Source organism: Panulirus ornatus, chromosome 72 (genome assembly GCF_036320965.1).
Source record: "Panulirus ornatus isolate Po-2019 chromosome 72, ASM3632096v1, whole genome shotgun sequence".
NCBI classification, from domain to species: Eukaryota; Metazoa; Arthropoda; class Malacostraca; order Decapoda; family Palinuridae; genus Panulirus; species Panulirus ornatus.
The window spans coordinates 10,562,532-10,583,675 of NC_092295.1; the positions used below are offsets into that span (position 1 = coordinate 10,562,532).

The 21,144-nt window shown below is 40.8% G+C and overlaps 1 protein-coding gene across 1 annotated transcript in view; it reads right to left on the bottom strand.

Moving 5' to 3' along the window:
- The window catches only part of LOC139748055 (dynein axonemal intermediate chain 1-like), a 553,383-nt gene that overhangs the window by 284,585 nt on the left and 247,654 nt on the right, over positions 1-21,144 (bottom strand). Inside the window, exons 4-5 of the mRNA XM_071660634.1 lie at positions 6,203-6,335; positions 4,065-4,278 (exon numbers count right to left, since the gene is read on the bottom strand). Coding sequence (XP_071516735.1) covers positions 4,065-4,278; positions 6,203-6,335 — 347 coding nt within the window. The remainder of the gene's footprint in view (positions 1-4,064; positions 4,279-6,202; positions 6,336-21,144) is intronic.

The following is a 21,144-nucleotide window of genomic DNA, read 5'->3' on the forward strand; positions in this document are numbered from 1 at the left end:
GCGGATGGAACCATGGAAGCAGAAGTGGGTCAGGGAGGGGGCGAAAATCCTGGGAGCCTTGAAGAATGTTTGAAAGTCGAGAACATTATCTCGGAAAGCAAAGATGGGTATGTTTGAAGGAATAGTGGTTCCAACAATGTTGTATGGTTGCGAGGCGTGGGCTATGGATAGAGTTGTGCGCAGGAGGATGGATGTGCTGGAAATGAAATGTTCGAGGACAATATGTGGTGTGAGGTGGTTTGATCGAGTAAGTAACGTAAGGGTAAGAGAGATGTGTGGAAATAAAAAGAGCGTGGTTGAGAGAGCAGAAGAGGGTGTTTTGAAATGGTTTGGGCACATGGAGAGAATGAGTGAGGAAAGATTGACCAAGAGGATATATGAGTCGGAGGTGGAGGGAACGAGAAGTGGGAGACCAGATTGGAGGTGGAAATATGGAGTGAAAAAGATTTTGTGTGATCGGGGCCTGAACATCCAGGAGGGTGAAAGGAGGGCAAGGAATAGAGTGAATTGGATCGACGTGGTATTCCGGGGTTGACGTGCTGTCAGTGGATTGAATCAGGGCATGTGAAGCGTCTGGGGTAAACCATGGAAAGCTGTGTATGTATGTATTTTTGCGTGTGTGGACGTGTATTATATACATGTGTATGGGGGTTGGTTGAGCCTTTCTTTCGTCTGTTTCCTTGCGCTACATCGCAAACGCGGGAGACAGCGACAACGGCAAAAAAAAAAAAAAAAAATAATATATATATATATATTATATATATATATATATTTATATATATAGATATATAGATATATATATATATATATATATATATTTATATAGATATATATATATATTATATATATATACTTATATACATATATATATATATATATATATTTATATATATAATATATTTATATATATATATATATATATATATATATATACTTAAATATATATATATATATATATATATATATATATATATATATTGTTATATATAGATATATATATATATATATATATATATATATAGATATATATATATATATGATATAATAATATATATATATATATATATATATAGATAGATATGTTAGATATAGTTAGTATATATTACATAACCAATCCACATAAACATGTATGTACATACACGCCCATATACGCACATATACATACCTATACATCTCAACGTATACATATATATACACACTGAGACATATACATATATACATATGTACATAATTCACACTATCTGCCCAAATTCAATCCCGTCGCCACCCCGCCACACACAAAATGACAGCCCCCTTCCTCCGCATGTGCACGAGGTGGCGCTAGGAAAACAAAGGCCACATTCGTTCATACTCAATCTCTAGATGTCATGTATAATTCACCGAAACCACAGCTCCCTCTCCACATTCAGGCCCCACAAAACATTCTATGGTTTACCCCAAACACTTCACATGCCTTGATTTAATCCATTGCCAGCACGTCGACCCCGGTATACCGACATCGCTCCAATTCACTGATTTCCTTGCACACCTTTTACCGTCCTGCGTGTTCAGGCCCCGATCACTCAAAATCTTTTTCACTCCATCTTACCACCTCCAATTTGGTCTCCCATTTCTCTCGTTCCCTCGACCTCTGACACATATATCCTCTTTGAGAATCTCTCATCACTCATTCTCTCCATGTGACCAAACTACTTCAAAACACCCTCTTCTGCTCTCTTAACCACACTCTGTTTATTGCCATACATCTCTCTTAACCTTTCATTGCTTACTCTATCACACCACCTCACACCACATATTGTCCTCAAAAAACTCATTTCCATCACTTTCACCCTCCTCCGCATAACTCTATCTATAGCCCACGCCTAACAACCATATAACATTGTTGGAGCCACTATTCCTTCAAACGTACCCATATTTGATTTCCAAGAGAACGGTCTCGCCTTCCACACATTTTCAAGTCTCCCAAAGCTTTCGCACCCTCTCCCACCCTATGATTCACTTCTGCTTCAATGGTTCCATCCGCTGCCAAATCCACTCCCAGATATCTAAAACACTTCACTTTCTCCAGTCTCTCTCCATTCAAACTTACCCCCCCAATCGACTTGTCCCTCAACCCTACTGCACCTAATAACCTTGCCCTTATTCACATTTACTCTTAACTTTCTTCTTTCACACACTTTACCAAACAGTCACCAGCTTCTGAAGTTTCTCACCCGAATCAGCCACCAGAGCTGTATCATCAGCGAACAACGAATGACTCAATTCCCAAGCTCTCTCATCCACAACAGACTGCATACTTGACCCTCTCTCCAAATCTCATGCATTCACCTCCCTAACAACCCCATCCATAAACAAATTAAACAACCATGGAGACATCACGCACCCCTGCCGCAAACCAACAGTCACTGAGAAGCAATCACTTTCTTCTACTCCTACACGTACACATGCCTTGCATCCTCGATAAAAACTCTTCACTGCTTCTAACAACTTGCCTCCCACACCATATATTCTTATTACCTTCCGCAGAGCATCTCTATCAACTTTATCATATGCCTTCTCCAGATCAAAAAATGCCGCATGGAAATGCATTTGCTTTTCTAAGTATATCTCACATATATTCTTCAAAGCAAACACCTGATCCACACATCCTCTACCACTTCTGAAACCTCAAAACCCTCCGATATAATTTCCCAGGAATACTCAACGAACGTATACCTCTGTAATTTGAGCACTCACTTTTATCCCCTTTCCCTTTGTACAATTGCACTATGCAAGCATTCCTCTAATCCTCAGGCACCTCACCATGAATCATACATTCATTAAATAACCTTGCCAGTCAACAATACAGTCAACCCCTTTTTTAATACATTCCACTGCAATACCATCCAAACCCGCTGCCTTCCCGGCTTTCATCTTCTTCAAAGCTTTTACTACCTTCTCCCTGTTTGCCAAATCATTTTCCCTAACCCTCTCACTTTGCACACCACCTCGACCAAAACACCCTATATTTGCCACTCTATCGTTAAACACATTCAACAAAACTTCAAAATTCTCACTCCATCTCCTTCTCACATAACCACTACTTGTTATCACCTCCCCATTAACCCCCTTCACTGATGTTCCCATTTGTTCCCTTGTCTTACGCACTTTATTTACCTCCTTCCAAGACATCTTTTTATTCTACCCGAAATTTAATTTTACTCTCTCACCCCAACTCTAATTTGCCCTCTTTTTCACCTCTTGCACCTTTCTCTTGACCTCCTGCTTCTTTCTTTTATACATCTCCAAGTCATTTGCATTTTTTTCCTGCAAAAATCGTCCAAATGCCTCTCTCTTCTCTTTTACTAATAATCTTTCTTCTTCATCCCACCACTCACCTTTTCTAATCTGCCAACCCCCCACGCTTTTCATGCTACAAGCATCTTTTGTGCAAGCCATAACTCCTTCCCTAAATACATCCCATTCCTCCCCCATTCCCCTTACGTCCTTTGTTCTCACCTTTTTCCATTCTGTACTCATTGTCTCCTGGTACTTCCTCACACAAGTTTTTTTCTCAAGCTCACTTCCTCACTTACTATGCACAAGGAAATATCACATTGATACATATGTAAATTTGGAGAGTGAACGAAGAAGTTAGTGAATCACTGAACACCAAGTTTAGCTTGCAGATGTGAACATTCGTTAGACAAACGTAAAGTACGTTTGGTTTTTTGTGGAGAAAGTGAAAGCTAGTGTGCATATCTCACTGTGGGGAGTGAAGATATATTTCTGCGTGAGTTTGATAGGATAGATAATTTTATAGTCAGTATGGAGGATGAAAGTGCGAGGTGAACTAGAGAGCTGATTACTTATAACTTGTAAAATCGTCGATTAAATCAAAACTGATATGAAAAATGCATAATGGTAAAAAAAAAAATCATAAGTTTTATGAATTGGTGTAACAGTGCATGCAATTAAAGCATACTAGAAAACTTGACATTGCACATCTACATGGAGCTTATACATCCTCCAACGGGAAGAGGGAATCAGCAATGATTACGCACTCTCGACTTCCACTCTCTAACCTTCTGAGTCTGCACGAGTAGTCCTGTTGCCTGGTTCCTGCCTGACTTCATCCTTCAGCACCACCTTGGATGGCAGAGTGAGCAGGTCGAGCAGCGGATTCTCCTCAACCACTTCCTCGTAATAACCGGAGGTAAAGTTGTAGATGACCTGGTCCGTTCGGGGGCGTTCTACGGTAGTAGTCAGTTGGATCTGTACCTCTGGCTCGGTTTCTGACTGCGGAGGTCAGGGATGGTCACCTCTTGTAAATTGTGGAACTGGATCTGCTATCATATCTATTACTTAACCTAGGCGATCATATCCTCACATGCGTTCACATTACTAGCGCTGCACTGGTGATTGCTCTTATCTGAGTGATTTTCTAAGCATTATTGGCGTGTGTCGCAACCACCACTATGGTTCTGGCGACAACTACTGTGTGTTTCATACAATGACACCCTACCATTCGTATGATCCACGAATGTAGCAAGTATGGAATGTGATGTTACTCTGTTGCATTACTCTATTGCATAACAACGTTAACAAATTCTGTTTGCATGTGCTCAATCCACTATTATAGCAGTAATGTTGGCCTTTGTTCGCTGTAGGTTATCGGAGCTTCCACTAGTGAAAGATGTTTCTGTTCCAGCTCAACTCACCTCAGCATGTGTTAAAGTAATTATTACAGCAATGGCGATAATGTTGTTTGTGCGAGCATGTGTCTAAGTCACTACTTAGGACCTGCTGTCGCTATGGTGTATCCAGTTTATCGCACTGCTGTGTTTTTAAGCCACTATTTTGATACTAATAACAGGTGAAGTTTGTCCCAGCCTTTCGCTCTTTAAGTCTCTCCACCACCCTTGAACTTGTGACGCCCTACGGTAAGTTAGCAACTGGAGATAAACAGTGCTATAAACTTGTCTAGCAAACAAAATCATCGATAAAGAGAACTATAGATTGTTATCTTTATAGGCTTATAAGACGTTCCACTGAAATCTAACCTTCACAAAATTTTTGAAAGATCGAATAAAAAGGAACATATCAATATTTTCTTCAAATGTTGATATTCAGCATGAATGGGCCATACGGCTTCGCTAAAACAAGACAATGAAAAAATTTCTTATTGGATTATTTGAAGAGGATGTTGTAAAACTAGTGAGGAAATATCACATCTGAAATATCTATGACGGGAGTTTTGTGTCTTTACCTGAGAAATTTTGAGGTTAGAAAAGCTTTAAACCATTCTAAGGATAATGAGTGCCTTGTAATATGAGGCTTGGACAGCTGAGGCTTGGCCAAAACATGTGTGAAAGATGAACTCATTCTAAAGTCTAGATTTGCAGAAGTGATTTTCCAGAGTTTCATAAAGTGCCGACCCAAAAATTAACTTGGCATATCTTACAAGATTCCTGAGGTTCTATTAAGTTCTGAAACTCATATAGCTTTTTCTGTTTAAAGTTCTAAAATATTGAGGCTCTACCAAGCTTACAAACTTGTCTTGAAATGGTCGGTACTTTTTGCCTGAAGTAAATAAAACTGCTGAGGTTTTCGGTGTGATGGCCGTTTTCTGTCTAGATATGTTTGGTGCTGCTAAGGCTGTGCTAAACCTTTAAATGCGTCTGTATGATGAGTGATATCTGCCTGGGTGTATGACTGCCTTAGTTTAGAGTTTCGGATATGGCTCAATACGAATGACTTGTCTTGCCTGAGTCTAGACCAACTGAGAGTCAAGTATGGATTCAGTCATATCACTCTGTAAGATATCATTGAATATTGCCATACTCAAAGTAAAGAGATTTATATTCATCAGTGGTTAACATAAAAGGCTACTACAACTGTACGTAAGGCACCAAACCTCCCATGGGACCTACATGTTCAACAGACACAGCGCAAATTATCGACTTTTAAAACTACTGATTTCTAACAAGCAATAAGGCCCAAACATACACCTCACATACATAATCAAAAGTAACATGCAAAGAAAAGAAATAAGGATGGTGATATGTCGAATTCAAGTATATTCATGACCAGTCTTCAAGTCTATTGCATTAGAAAGACTTTTCAAATTCTTTGAAAAAAAAAAAATTGGGGAAAACATATTTGTTGACATGATATGATTTTTGCACTTTTTTTTTTTTCATTCCTAAGAAATATCATTCACCTCAATAACGTCAGGTACCAACAAGTCCCAAGACGGTCTTATAGGAGTTTGCCCTTGAACTTTGGCCCACAAAACGGACTTGGGCTTTTTTAACTTCCTGGGCTTGCTTGACTTCCCCAGAGCCGTTCTCATTCTGCCGAAGAAGGGGAAGACCAAGGTTGACAACTGCAAATATCTATACAATTAACAAGAAGCATGAAATTTGAGAATATTTATATATATATATATATATATATATATATATATATATTTTATTATTATACTTTGTCGCTGTCTCCCGCGTTTCCGAGGTAGCGCAAGGAAACAGACGAAAGAAATGGCCCAACCCCCCCATACACATGTATATACATACGTCCACACACGCAAATATACATACCTACACAGCTTTCCATGGCTTACCCCAGACGCTTCACATGCCTTGATTCAATCCACTGACAGCACGTCAACCCCGGTATACCACATCGCTCCAATTCACTCTATTCCATGCCCTCCTTTCACCCTCCTGCATGTTCAGGCCCCGATCACACAAAAGCTTTTTCACTCCATCTTTCCACCTCCAAATTAGTCTCCCTCTTCTCCTTGTTCCCTCCACCTCCGACACATATATCCTCTTGGTCAATCTTTCCTCACTCATCCTCTCCATGTGCCCAAACCACTTCAAAACACCCTCTTCTGCTCTCTCAACCACGCTCTTTTTATTTCCACACATCTCTCCTACCCTTACGTTACTCACTCGATCAAACCACCTCACACCACACATTGTCCTAAAACATCTCATTTCCAGCACAACTCTATCCATAGCCCACGCCTCGCAACCATACAACATTGTTGGAACCACTATTCCTTCATACATACCCATTTTTGCTTTCCGAGATAATGTTCTCGACTTCCACACATTCTTCAAGGCCCCCAGGATTTTCGCCCCCTCGCCCACCTTATGATCCACATCCGCTTCCATGGTTCCATCCGCTGCTAGATCCACTCCCAGATATCTAAAACACTTCACTTCCTCCAGTTTTTCTCCATTCAAACTCACCTCCCAATTGACTTGACCCTCAACCCTACTATACCTAATAACCTTGCTCTTATTCACATTTACTCTTAACTTTCTTCTTCCACACACTTTACCAAACTCAGTCACCAGCTTCTGCAGTTTCTCACATGAATCAGCCACCAGCGCTGTATCATCAGCGAACAACAACTGACTCACTTCCCAAGCTCTCTCATCCCCAACAGACTTCATACTTGCCCCTCTTTCCAAAACTCTTGCATTTACCTCCCTAACAACCCCATCCATAAACAAATCAAACAACCATGGAGACATCACACACCCCTGCCGCAAACCTACATTCACTGAGAACCAATCACTTTCCTCTCTTCCTACACGTACATATGCCTTACATCCTCGATAAAAACTTTTCACTGCTTCTAACAACTTTCCTCCCACACCATATATTCTTAATACCTTCCACAGAGCATCTCTATCAACTCTATCATATGCCTTCTCCAGATCCATAAATGCTACATACAAATCCATTTGCTTTTCTAAGTATTTCTCACATACATTCTTCAAAGCAAACACCTGATCCACACATCCTCTACCACTTCTGAAACCACACTGCTCTTCCCCAATCTGATGCTCTGTACATGCCTTCACCCTCTCAATCAATACCCTCCCATATAATTTACCAGGAATGCTCAACAAACTTATACCTCTGTAATTTGAGCACTCACTCTTATCCCCTTTGCCTTTGTACAATGGCACTATGCACGGATTCCGCCAATCCTCAGGCACCTCACCATGAGTCATACATATATTAAATAACCTTACCAACCAGTCAACAATACAGTCACCCCTTTTTTAATAAATTCCACTGCAATACCATCCAAACCTGCTGCCTTGCCGGCTTTCATCTTCCGCAAAGCTTTCACTACCTCTTCTCTGTTTACCAAATCATTTTCCCTAACCCTCTCACTTTGCACACCACCTCGACCAAAACACCCTATATCTGCCACTCTATCATCAAACACATTCAACAAACCTTCAAAATACTCACTCCATCTCCTTCTCACATCACCACTACTTGTTATCACCTCCCCATTTGCGCCCTTCACTGAAGTTCCCATTTGCAACTTTGTCTTACGCACTTTATTTACCTCCTTCCGGAACATCTTTTTATTCTCCCTAAAATTTAATGATACTCTCTCACCCCAACTCTCATTTGCCCTTTTTTTCACCTCTTGCACCTTTCTCTTGACCTCCTGTCTCTTTCTTTTATACATCTCCCACTCAATTGCATTTTTTCCCTGCAAAAATCGTCCAAATGCCTCTCTCTTCTCTTTCATTGATACCCTTACTTCTTCATCCCACCACTCACTACCCTTTCTAATCAACCCACCTCCCACTCTTCTCATGCCACAAGCATCTTTTGCGCAATCCATCACTGATTCCCTAAATACATCCCATTCCTCCCCCACTCCCGTTACTTCCATTGTTCTCACCTTTATCCATTCTGTACTCAGTCTCTCCTGGTACTTCCTCACACAGGTCTCCTTCTCAAGCTCACTTACTCTCACCACCCTCCTCACCCCAACATTCACTCTTCTTTTCTGAAAACCCATACAAATCTTCACCTTAGCCTCCACAAGATAATGATCAGACATCCCTCCAGTTGCACCTCTCAGCACATTAACATCCAAAAGTCTCTCTTTCGCACGCCTGTCAATTAACACGTAATCCAATAACGCTCTCTGGCCATCTCTCCTACTTACATAAGTATACTTATGTATATCTCGCTTATGTATATATATATATATATATATATATATATATATATATATATATATATATATATATATAATGGTGTCTGATTCAGTGAGAAACTGCAGAAGCTGGTGACTGAGTTTGGTAAAGTGTGTGAAAGAAAAAAGTTAAGAGTAAATGTGAATAAGAGCAAGGTAATTAGGTACAGTACGGTTGAGGGTCAAGTCAATTGGGAGGTAAGTTTGAATGGAGAAAAACTGGAGGAAGTAAAGTGTTTTAGATATCTGGGAGTGGATCTGGCAGCGGATGGAACCATGGAAGCGGAAGTGGATCATAGGGTGGGGGAGGGGGCGAAAATCCTGGGAGCCTTGAAGAATGTGTGGAAGTCGAGAACATTATCTCGAAAAGCAAAAATGGGTATGTTTGAAGGAACAGTGGATCCAACAATTTTGTATGGTTGCGAGGCGTTGGCTATGGATAGAGTTGTGCGCAGGAGGGTGGATGTGCTGGAAATGAGATGTTTGAGGACAATGTGTGGTGTGAGGTGGTTTGATCGAGTAAGTAACGTAAGGGTAAGAGAGATGTGTGGAAATAAAAAGAGCGTGGTTGAGAGAGCAGAAGAGGGTGTTTTGAAATGGTTTGGGCACATGGAGAGAATGAGTGAGGAAAGATTGACCAAGAGGATATATGTGTCGGAGGTGGAGGGAACGAGGAGAAGAGGGAGACCAAATTGGAGGTGGAAAGATGGAGTGAAAAAGATTTTGTGTGATCGGGGCCTGAACATGCATGAGGGTGAAAGGAGGGCAAGGAATAGAGTGAATTGGAGCGATGTGGTATACCGGGGTTGACGTGCTGTCAGTGGATTGAATCGGGGCATGTGAAGCGTCTGGGGAAAACCATGGAAAGCTCTGCAGGTATGTATATTTGCGTGTTTGGACGTATGTATATACATGTGTATGGGGGTGGGTTGGGCCATTTCTTTCGTCTGCTTCCTTGCGCTACCTCGCAAACGCGGGAGACAGCGACAAAGCAAAAAAAAAGAATTATATATATATATATATATATATATATATATATATATATATGTATAAGAATATATCGTGTGTGAGGCAAGTTGTTAGAAGCAGTGAGAAGTTTTTATCGAGGATGTAAGGCATGTGTACGTGTAGGAAGAGAGGAAAGTGATTGGTTCTCAGTGAATGTAGGTTTGCGGCAGGGGTGTGTGATGTCTCCATGGTTGTTTAATATGTTTATGGATGGGGTTGTTAGGGAGGTGAATGCAAGAGTTTTGGAAAGAGGGGCAAGTATGAAGTCTGTTGTGGATGAGAGAGCTTGGGAAGTGATTCAGTTGTTGTTCGCTGATTATACAGCGCTGGTGGCTGATTCATGTGAGAAACTGCAGAAGCTGGTGACTGAGTTTGGTAAAGTGTGTGAAAGAAGAAAGTTAAGAGTAAATGTGAATAAGAGCAAGGTTATTAGGTACAGTAGGGTTGAGGTTCAAGTCAATTGGGAGGTAAGTTTGAATGGAGAAAAACTGGAGGAGGTAAAGTGTTTTAGATATCTGGGAGTGGATCTGACAGCGGATGGAACCATGGAAGCGGAAGTGAATCATAGGGTGGGGGAGGGGGCGAAAATCCTGGGAGCCTTGAAGAATGCGTGGAAGTCGAGAACATTATCTCGGAAAGCAAAAATGGGTATGTTTGAAGGATTAGTGATTCCAACAATGTTGCATGGTTGCGAGGCGTGGGCTATGGATTGAGTTGTGCGCAGGAGGGTTTGAGGACAATGTGTGGTGTGAGGTGGTTTGATCGAGTAAGTAACGTAAGGGTAAGAGGGATGTGTGGAAATAAAAAGAGCGTGGTTGAGAGAGCAGAAGAGGGTGTTTTGAAATGGTTTGGGCACATGGAGAGAATGAGTGAGGAAAGATTGACCAAGAGGATATATGTGTCGGAGGTGGAGGGAACGAGGAGAAGTGGGAGACCAAATTGAAGGTGGAAAGATGGAGTGAAAAAGATTTTGAGTGATCGGGGCCTGAACATGCAGGAGGGTGAAAGGCGGGCAAGGAATACAGTGAATTGGATCGATGTGGTATACCAGGGTTGACGTGCTGTCAGTGGATTGAATCAGGGCATGTGAAGCGTTTGGGTAAACTATGGAAAGTTGTGTGGGTCCTGGATATGGAAAGGGAGCTGTGGTTTCGGGAATTATTGCATGAAAGCTAGAGACTGAGTGTGAACGAATGGGGCCTTTGTTGTCTTTTCCTTGCGCTACCTCGCAAACGCGAGAGACAGCGACAAAGCAAAATGAAATAAATAAATGATATATATATATATATATATATATATATATATATATATATATATATATATATATATATATATATATATATATATATATATATATATATATATATATATATATGTATATATATATATATATATATATATATATATATATATATATATATATATATATATATATATATATATATATATATATATATATATATATATATATATATATATTATTTATATATATATATATATATATATATATATTTTTTTTATTATACTTTGTCGCTGTCTCCCGCGTTTGCGAGGTAGCGCAAGGAAACAGACGAAAGAAATGGCCCAACCCCCCCCCCCCCCATAAACATGTATATACATACGTCCACACACGCAAATGTACATACCTACACAGCTTTCCATGGTTTACCCCAGACGCTTCACATGCCTTGATTCAATCCACTGAGAGCACGTCAACCCCGGTTTACCACATCGCTCCAATTCACTCTATTCCTTGCCCTCCTTTCACCCTCCTGCATGTTCAGGCCCCGATCACACAAAATCCTTTTCACTCCATCTTTCCACCTCCAATTTGGTCTCCCTCTTCTCCTCGTTCCCTCCACCTCCGACACATATATCCTCTTGGTCAATCTTTCCTCACTCATTCTCTCCATGTGCCCAAACCATTTCAAAACACCCTCTTCTGCTCTCTCAACCACGCTCTTTTTATTTCCACACATCTCTCTTACCCTTACGTTACTTACTCGATCAAACCACCTCACACCACACATTGTCCTCAAACATCTCATTTCCAGCACATCCATCCTCCTGCGCACAACTCTATCCATAGCCCACGCCTCGCAACCATACAACATTGTTGGAACTACTATTCCTTCAAACATACCCATTTTTGCTTTCCGGGATAATGTTCTCGACTTCCACACATTTTTCAAGGCTCCCAAAATTTTCGCCCCCTCCCCCACCCTATGATCCACTTCCGCTTCCAGGGTTCCATCCGCTGCCAGATCCACTCCCAGATATCTAAAACACTTCACTTCCTCCAGTTTTTCACCATTCAAACTCACCTCCCAATTGACTTAACCTTCAACCCTACTGTACCTAATAACCTTGCTCTTATTCACATTTACTCTTAACTTTCTTCTTCCACACACTTTACCAAACTCCGTCACCAGCTTCTGCAGTTTCTCACATGAATCCGCCACCAGCGCTGTATCATCAGCGAACAACAACTGACTCACTTCCCAAACTCTCTCATCCCCAACAGACTTCATACTTGCCCCTCTTTCCAAGACTCTTGCATTTACCTCCCTAACAACCCCATCCATAAACAAATTAAACAACCATGGAGACATCACAGTGTGGTTTCAGAAGTGGTAGAGGATGTGTGGATCAGGTGTTTGCTTTGAAGAATGTATGTGAGAAATACTTAGAAAAGCAAATGGATTTGTATGTAGCATTTATGGATCTGGAGAAGGCATATGATAGAGTTGATAGAGATGCTCTGTGGAAGGTATTAAGAATATATGGTGTGGGAGGCAAGTTGTTAGAAGCAGTGAAAAGTTTTTATCGAGGATGTAAGGCATGTGTACGTGTAGGAAGAGAGGAAAGTGATTGGTTCTCATATATATATATATATATATATATATATATATATATATATATATATATATATATATATATATATATATATATATATATATATATATATATATATATATATATATATATATATATATATATATATTTACATATATTTACATATATATATATATATATATATATATATATATATATATATATATATATATATATATATATATATATATATATATGTATATATACATATATATATATATATATATATATATCCCCTGGGGATGGGGGATTAAGAATGCTTCCCACGCATTCCCTGCGTGTCGTAGAAGGCGACTAAAAGGAGAGGGAGCGGGAGGCTGGAAATCCTCCCCACTCCTTTTTTTTTTTTTTTTTCCCAAAGAAGGAACTGAGGGGGGCCAGGTGAGGACATTCTACAATGGCCCAGTCCTCTGTTCTTAACGCTACCTCGCTAATGCGGGAAATGGCGAATAGTTTAAAAGAAAGAAAGAAAGATATATATATATATATATATATATATATATATATATATATATATATATATATATATATGCCTGGGATAGAGGAAAAAAGAATACTTCCCACGTATTCCTCACGTGTCCTAGGGGGCGACTAAAGGGGACGGAAGCGGGGGCTGGAGACCCTCCTTTTATTCTAACTTTCTAAGAGGGGAAACAGAAGAAGGAGTCACGCGGAGAGTGTTCATCCTCCTCGAAGGCTCAGATTGGGGTGTCGAAATGTGTGAGGATGTAACCAAGTTTAGAAAAAAGGAGGGATAGGTAGTATGTTTGAGGAAAGGAACCTGGATGTTTTGACTCTGAATGAAACGAAGCTCAAGGGTAGAGGGGAAGAGTGGTTTGGGAATGTCTTGGGATCAAAGTTAGGGGTTAGTGAGAGGACAAAAACAAGGAAAGGAGTAGCAGTACTCCTGAAACAGGAGTGGTGGGAGTATGTGATAGAGTGTAAGAAAGTAAACTCCAGATTGTTATGGGTAAAACTGAAAGTGGATGGACAGAGATGGGTGATCATTGGTGCATATGTACCTGGGCATGAGAAGAAAGATCATCAGAAGCAAGTGTTTTGGGAGTAGCTGAGTGAGTGTGTTAGTAGTTTTGATGCACGAGAACGGGTTATAGTGATGGGTGATTTGAATGCAAAGAATAGTAAGGTGACAGTTGAGGGAATAATTGGTGTGCATTGGGTGTTCAATGTTGTAGGTGGAAAAGGTGAAGAGCTTGTAGATTTTTGTGCTGAAGGACTGGTGATTGAGAATACCTTGTTTAAAAAGAGAGATATACATAAGTATACGTATGTAAGTAGGAGAGATGGCGAGAGAGCGTTATCGGATTACGTGTTAATTGATAGGCGCGCGAAAGAGACACTTTTGAATGTTAATGTGCTGAGATTTGCAACTATGAGGATGTCTCTTCATTATTTTGTGGAGGCGAAGGTGAAGATTTTTAGAGATTTTCAGAAAAGAATAGAGAATGTTGGGGTGAAGAGAGTGGTGAGAGTAAGTGAGCTTGGGAAAGAGACTTGTGTGAGGAAAGAGAAGGAGAGACTGAATACAGAAGGGAAAAAGGTGAGAACAAAGGACGTAAGGGGAGTGGGGGAGGAATGGGATGTATTTAGGGAAGCAAGGAAGGCTTGCGCAAAACATGCTTGTGGCATGAGAAGCGTGGGAGGTGGGCAGACCAGAAAGGGTAGTGAGTGGTGGTATCAAGAAGTAAGATTATTTGTGAAAGAGAAGAGAGAGGCATTTGGACTATTTTTGCAGGGAAATAATGCAAATGACTGGGAGATGTATGAAAGAAAGAGGCAGGAGGTCAAGAGAAAGGTGCAAGAGTTGAAAAAAAGGGCAAATGAGAGTTGAGGTGAGAGAGTATCATTAAATTTTAGGGAGAATAGAAAGATGTTTTGGAAGGAGGTAAATAAAGTGCGTAAGACAAAGGAACAAATGGGAACTTCAGTGAAGGGGGCTAATAGAGAGGTGATAACTAGTAGTGGTGATGTGAGAAGGAGATGGAGTGAGTATCTTGAGGATTTGTTGAATGTGTTTGATGATAGAGTGGCAGATATAGGGTGTTTTGGTCGAGGAGGTGTGCAAAGTGAGAGGGTTTGGGAGAATGATCTGGAAAAGAGAGAAGAGATAGTAAAACCTTTGAGGAAGATGAAAGCCGGCAAGGCAGGGGGTTTGGATGGAATTGCAGTGGAATTTATATAAAACGGAATGACTATATTGTTGACTGGTTGGTTTGGTAAGGTTATCTAATGTATGTATGACTCATGGTGAGGTGCCTGAGTATTGGCGGAATGCTTGCATAGTGCCATTGTTCAAAGGCAAAGAGAATAAAAGTGAGTGCTCAAATGACAGAGGTGAAAGTTTCAAGAGTATTCCTGGGAAATTATATGGGAGGTTATTGATTGAGAGGGGTGAAGGCATGTAGAGAGCATCAGATTGGGGAAAAGCAGTGTGGTTTCAAAAGTGGTAGAGGATGTGTGTGATAAGGGTAAAACTGAAAGTGTATGGAGAGAGATAGGTGATTATTGGTGCCCATGCACCTGGGCATGAGAAGAAAGATCATGAGAGTCAAGCGTTTTGGGAGCAGCTGAGTGACTGTGGAAAGGAAGCTATGGTTTCGGTGATTATACATGACAGCTAAAGACTGAATGTGAACGGATGTGGCCTTTGTTGTCTTTTCCTTGCGATATCTCTCGCGAATGCGGGGGAGAGGGGTTGTCATTGCATGTGTGGCGGGTGGCGATGGGAATAAGGGAATACAGTATGAATTGTGTACATGTGTATATATGTGTATGTCTGTGTGTGTATATATATGTATACGTTGTGATGTATAGGTATGTATATGTACGTGTGGACGTGTGTGTATATACATGTGTATGTAGGTGGGTTGAGCCATCTGTTCGTCTGTTTCCTTGCGTGTGTGTGTATATATATATATATATATATATATATATATATATATATATATATATATATATATATATATATATATATATATACCTGGGGACAGGGAAGAAAGAATACTTCCCACGCATTCCTCACGTGTCGTAGAAGGCTACTAAAGGGAACGGGAGCGGGGGGCTGGAAACCCTCCCCTCCTTGTATTTCAACTTTCTAAAAGGGGAAACAGAAGAAGGAGTCATGCGGGTTGTGCTCATCCTCCTCGAAGGCTCAGATTGGGGTGTCTAAATGTGTGTGGATGTAACCAAGATGAGAAAAATGGAGAGATAGGTTGTATGTTTGAGGAAACGAACCTGGATGTTTTGGCTCTGAGTGAAACTAAGATCAAGGGTAAAGGGGAAGAGTGATTTGGGAATGTCTTCGGAGTAAAGTCAGGGGTCAGTGAGAGCACTGGGAGTGGTGGGAGTATGTGATAGAGTGTAAGAAAGTAAACTCTATGTTGATATGGGTAAAACTGTAAGTGGATGGAGAGAGATGGGTGATTATTGGTGTATATGCACCTGGTCAAGAGAAGAAAGATCATGAGAAGCAATTCTTTAGGGAGCAGGTGAGTGAGTGTGTCAGTAGTTTTGATGTACGAGACTGGGTTATAGTCATGGGTGATTTGAATGCAAAGGTGAGTAACGTGGCAGTTGAGGGAATAATTGGTGTACATGGGGTGTTCAGTGTTGTAAATGGAAATGGTCAAGAGCTTGTATATTCATGTGCTAAAAAAGGACCGGTGATTGGGAATACCTGGTTTAAAAAGAGATATATACATAAGGATACTTATGCAAGTAGGAGAGATGGCCAGAGAGCGTTACTGGATTACGTGTTAATTGATAGGCTCGCGAAAGAGAGACTTTTGGATGTTAATGTGCTGAGAGGTGCAAATGGAGGGATGTCTGATCATTATCTTGTGGGGGCTATAGTGAAGATTTGTAGAGGTTTTCAGAATAGAAGAGAGAATGTTGAGGTGAAAAGAGTGGTGAGAGTAAGTGAACTTGGGAAGGAGACTTGTGTGAGGAAGTACCCGGAGAGACTGAATACAGAATGGAAAAAGGTGAGAACAAAGCACGTAAGGGGACTGGGGGAGGAATGGAATGTATTTAGGGAAGCAGTGATGGCTTGCGCAAAAGATGCTTGTGGCAGTAGATGCGTGGGAGGTGGACAGATAAGAAAGGCTATTCAGTGGTGGGATGAGGAAGTAAGATTATTACTGAAAGAGAAGAGAACGTCATTTGGGCGATTTTTGCAGGGAAATAATGCAAATGACTATAAAATGCAAATGTATAAAAGAAGGAGGCAGGAGGTCAAGAGAAAGGTGCTAGAGGTGAAAAAGAAGGCAAATGAGAGTTGGAGTGAGTGAGTATCATCAAATTCTAGGGGGAAGAAAAAGATGTTCTGGAAGGAGGTAAATAAAGTGCGTAAGAGAAAGGAACAAATGGGAACTTCAGTGAAGGGGGCAAGTGGGGAGGTGATAACAATGAGTGGTGATGTGAGAAGAAGATGGAGTGAGTATTTTGAAGGTTTGTAGAATGTATTTGATGTTAGAGAGGCAGGGTTAGGAAAAATTGTTTGGTAAACAGAGAAGAGGTAGTAAGAGCTTTAGGGAAGATGAAAGCCGGCAAAGCAGTGGGTTTCCATGGTATTTCAGTGGAATTTGTTAAAAAAAGCGGGTGACTGTGTTGTTGACTGGTTGGTAAGGTTATTTAATGTATATATGACTCATGGTGAGGCGGCTGAGGATTGACGGAATGCTTGCATAGTGCCATTGTACAAAGGCAAAGGGGATAAAAGTGAGTGCTCAAATTACAGCGGTATAAGTTTGTTAAGTATCCCTGGGAAATTATATGGGAGGGTATTGATTGAGAGGGTGAAGGCATGAACAGAGCATCAGATTGGGAAAGAGCAGTGTGGTAGAGGATGTGTAGATCAGGTGTTTGCTTTTAAGAATGTAAGTGAGAAATATTTAGAAAAACAAATGGATCTGGAGAAGGCATATGATAGAGTTGATAGAGATGCTCTGTGGAAGGTTTTAAGAATATATGGCGTGGGAAGTAAGTTGTTAGAAGCAGTAAAAAGTTTTTATCGAAGATGTAAGGCATGTGTACGTGTAGGAAGAGAGGAAAGTGATTGGTTCTCAGTGAATGTAGGTTTGCGGCAGGGGTTTGTGATGTCTCCATGTTTGTTAAATTTGTTTGTGGATGGGTTGTTAGGGAGGTGAATACAAGAGTTTTGGAAAGAGGGGCAAGTATGTTGTTTGTGGTGGATGAGAGAGCTTGGGAAGTGAGTCAGTTGTTCGCTGACAATACAGCGCTGGTGACTGATTCGTGTGAGAAACTGCAGAAGCTGGTGACTGAGTTTGGTAAAGTGAGTGAAAGAAGAAAGCTGAGAGTATATGTGAATAAGAGCAAGGTTATTAGGTACAGTACGGTTGAGAGACAAGTCAATTGGGAGGTAACTTTGAATGGAAAAACACTGGAGGAAGTGAAGTGTTTTAGACATCTGAGAGTGGCTTTGGCAGCGGATGGAACCATGGAAGCGGAAGTGAATCATAGGGTGGGGGAGGAGGCAAAAGTTCTGGGAGCCTTGAAGAATGTTTGGAAGTCGAAAGCATTATCTCGGAAAGCAAAAATGGGTATGTTTGAAGGAATAGTGGTTCCAACAATGTTATATGGTTGCGAGGCGTGGGTTATGGATAGAGTTGTGCGGAGGAGGGTGCATGTGCTGGAAATGAGATGTTTAAGGACAACATGTGGTGGAAGGTGGTTTGATCGAGTAAGTATTAATACTAGGGTAAGAGAGATGCGTGGTAATAAAACGAGTGTGGTTGAGAGAGCAGAAGAGGGTGTTTTGAAATGGTTTGGTCACATGGAGAGAATGAGTGAGGAAAGATTGACCAAGAGGATATATGCGTCAGAGGTGGAGGGAACGAGGAGAAGTGGGAGACCAAATTGGAGGTGGAAAGATGGAGCGAAAAAGATTTTGAGTGATCGGGGCCTGGACATGCAGGAGGGTGAAAGGCGTGCAAGGACTAGAGTGAATTGGAACGATGTAGTATGCCAGGGTCGATGTGCTGTCAATGGAGTGAACCAGGGCATGTGAAGCGTCTGGGGTAAACCATGGAAAGTTCTGTGGGGCCTGGATGTGGAAAAGGAGCTGTGGTTTCGATGCATTATTACATGACAGCTAGAGTCTGAATGTGAACGAAAGTGGCCTTTATTGTCTTTTCCTAGCGCTACCTCGAGCACATTGGGGGGGGGGGGTTATTTCATGTATGGCGGGGTGGTGATGGGAATGAATAAGGGCATACAGTATGAATTATGTGCATTTGTATATATGTATATGTCTGTGTTCAGATGTATAGGTATGTATATTTGCGTGTGTGGATGTGTATGTATACACATGTGTATGTGGATGGGTTGCGCCATTCTTTCTTTTGTTTCCTTGCGCTACCTCGCTAATGCGGGAGACAGCGACAAAGCAAAATAAATAATAAATAAAAGAAAGAAAGAAAAAAAAAATATACATATATATATATACATATATATATATATATATATATATATATATATATATATATATATATATATATATATATATATATATATATATATATATATATATATATATATATATATATATATATATATATATATATATATATATATATATATATATATACATACATATATATATATATATATATATATATATATATATATATATTATTTATTTATTTATTTTGCTTTGTCGCTGTCTCCCGCGTTAGCGAGGTAGCGCAAGGAAGCAGACGAAAGAATGGCCCAACCCGCCCACATATACATACACGTCCACACACGCACAAAATACATACCTATACATCTCAATGTACACATATATATACACACACAGAGACATATACATATATACACATGTACATAATTCATACTGTCTGACTTTATTTCTTCCCATCGCCACCCCGCCACACATGGAATAACAACCCCTTCCCCCCTCATGTGTGCGAGGTAGCGCTAGGAAAAGACACCAAAGGCCCCATTCGTTCACACTCTGTCTCTAGCTGTCATGTAATAATGCACCGAAACCACAGCTCCCTTTCCACATCCAGGCCCCAAACACTTTGCATGGTTTACCCCAGACGCTTCACATGCCCTAGTTCAATCCATTGACAGCACGTCGACCCCGGTATACCACATCGTTCCAATTCACTCTATTCCTTGCACGCCTTTCACCCTCCTGCATGTTCAGGCCCCGATCACACAAAATCTTTTTCACTCCATCTTTCCAACTCCAATTTGGTCTCCCACTTCTCCTTGTTCCCTCCACCTCTGACACATATATCCTCTTCGTCAATATTTCCCCACTCATTCTCTCCATTGAACAAAACATTTCAAAACACCCTCTTCTGCTCTCTCAACCACACTCTTTTTATTTCCACACATCTCTCTTACCCTAGTATTAATACTTACTCGATCAAACCACCTCACACCACATATTGTCCTCAAACATCTCATTTTCAGCACATCCACCCTCCTGCGCACAACTCTATCCATAGCCCACGCCTCGCAACCATACAACATTGTTGGAACCACTATTCCTTCAAACATACCCATTTTTGCTTTCCGAGATAATGCTTTCGACTTCCAAACATTCTTCAAGGCTCCCAGAATTTTCGCCCCCTCCCCCACCCTATGATGCACTTCCGCTTCCATGGTTCCATCCGCTGCCAGATCCACTCCCAGATATCTAAAACATTTCACTTCCTCCATCTTTTCTCCATTCAAACTTACCTCCCAATTGACTTGACCCTCAACCCTACTGTACCTAATAACCTTGCCCTTATTCACATTTACTCTTAACTTTCTTCTTTCACACACTTTACCAAACTCAGTCACCAGCTTCTCCAGTTTCTTACATGAATCAGCCACCAGCGCTGTATCATCAGCGAACAACAACTGACTCACTTCCCAAGCTCTCTCATCCACAACAGACTGCATACTTGCCCCTCTTTCCAAAACTCTTGCATTCACCTCCCTAACAACCCCAACCATAAACAAATTAAACAACCATGGAGACCTCAAACACCCCTGCCGCAAACCTACATTCACTGAGAACCAATCACTTTCCTCTCTTCCTACACGTACACATGCCTTACATCCTCGATAAAAACTTTTCACTGCTTCTAACAACTAGCCTCCCACACCATATAGTCTTAAAACCATCCGCAGAGCATCTCTATGAACTCTATCATATTCCTTCTCCACATCCATAAATGCTACATACAAATCCATTT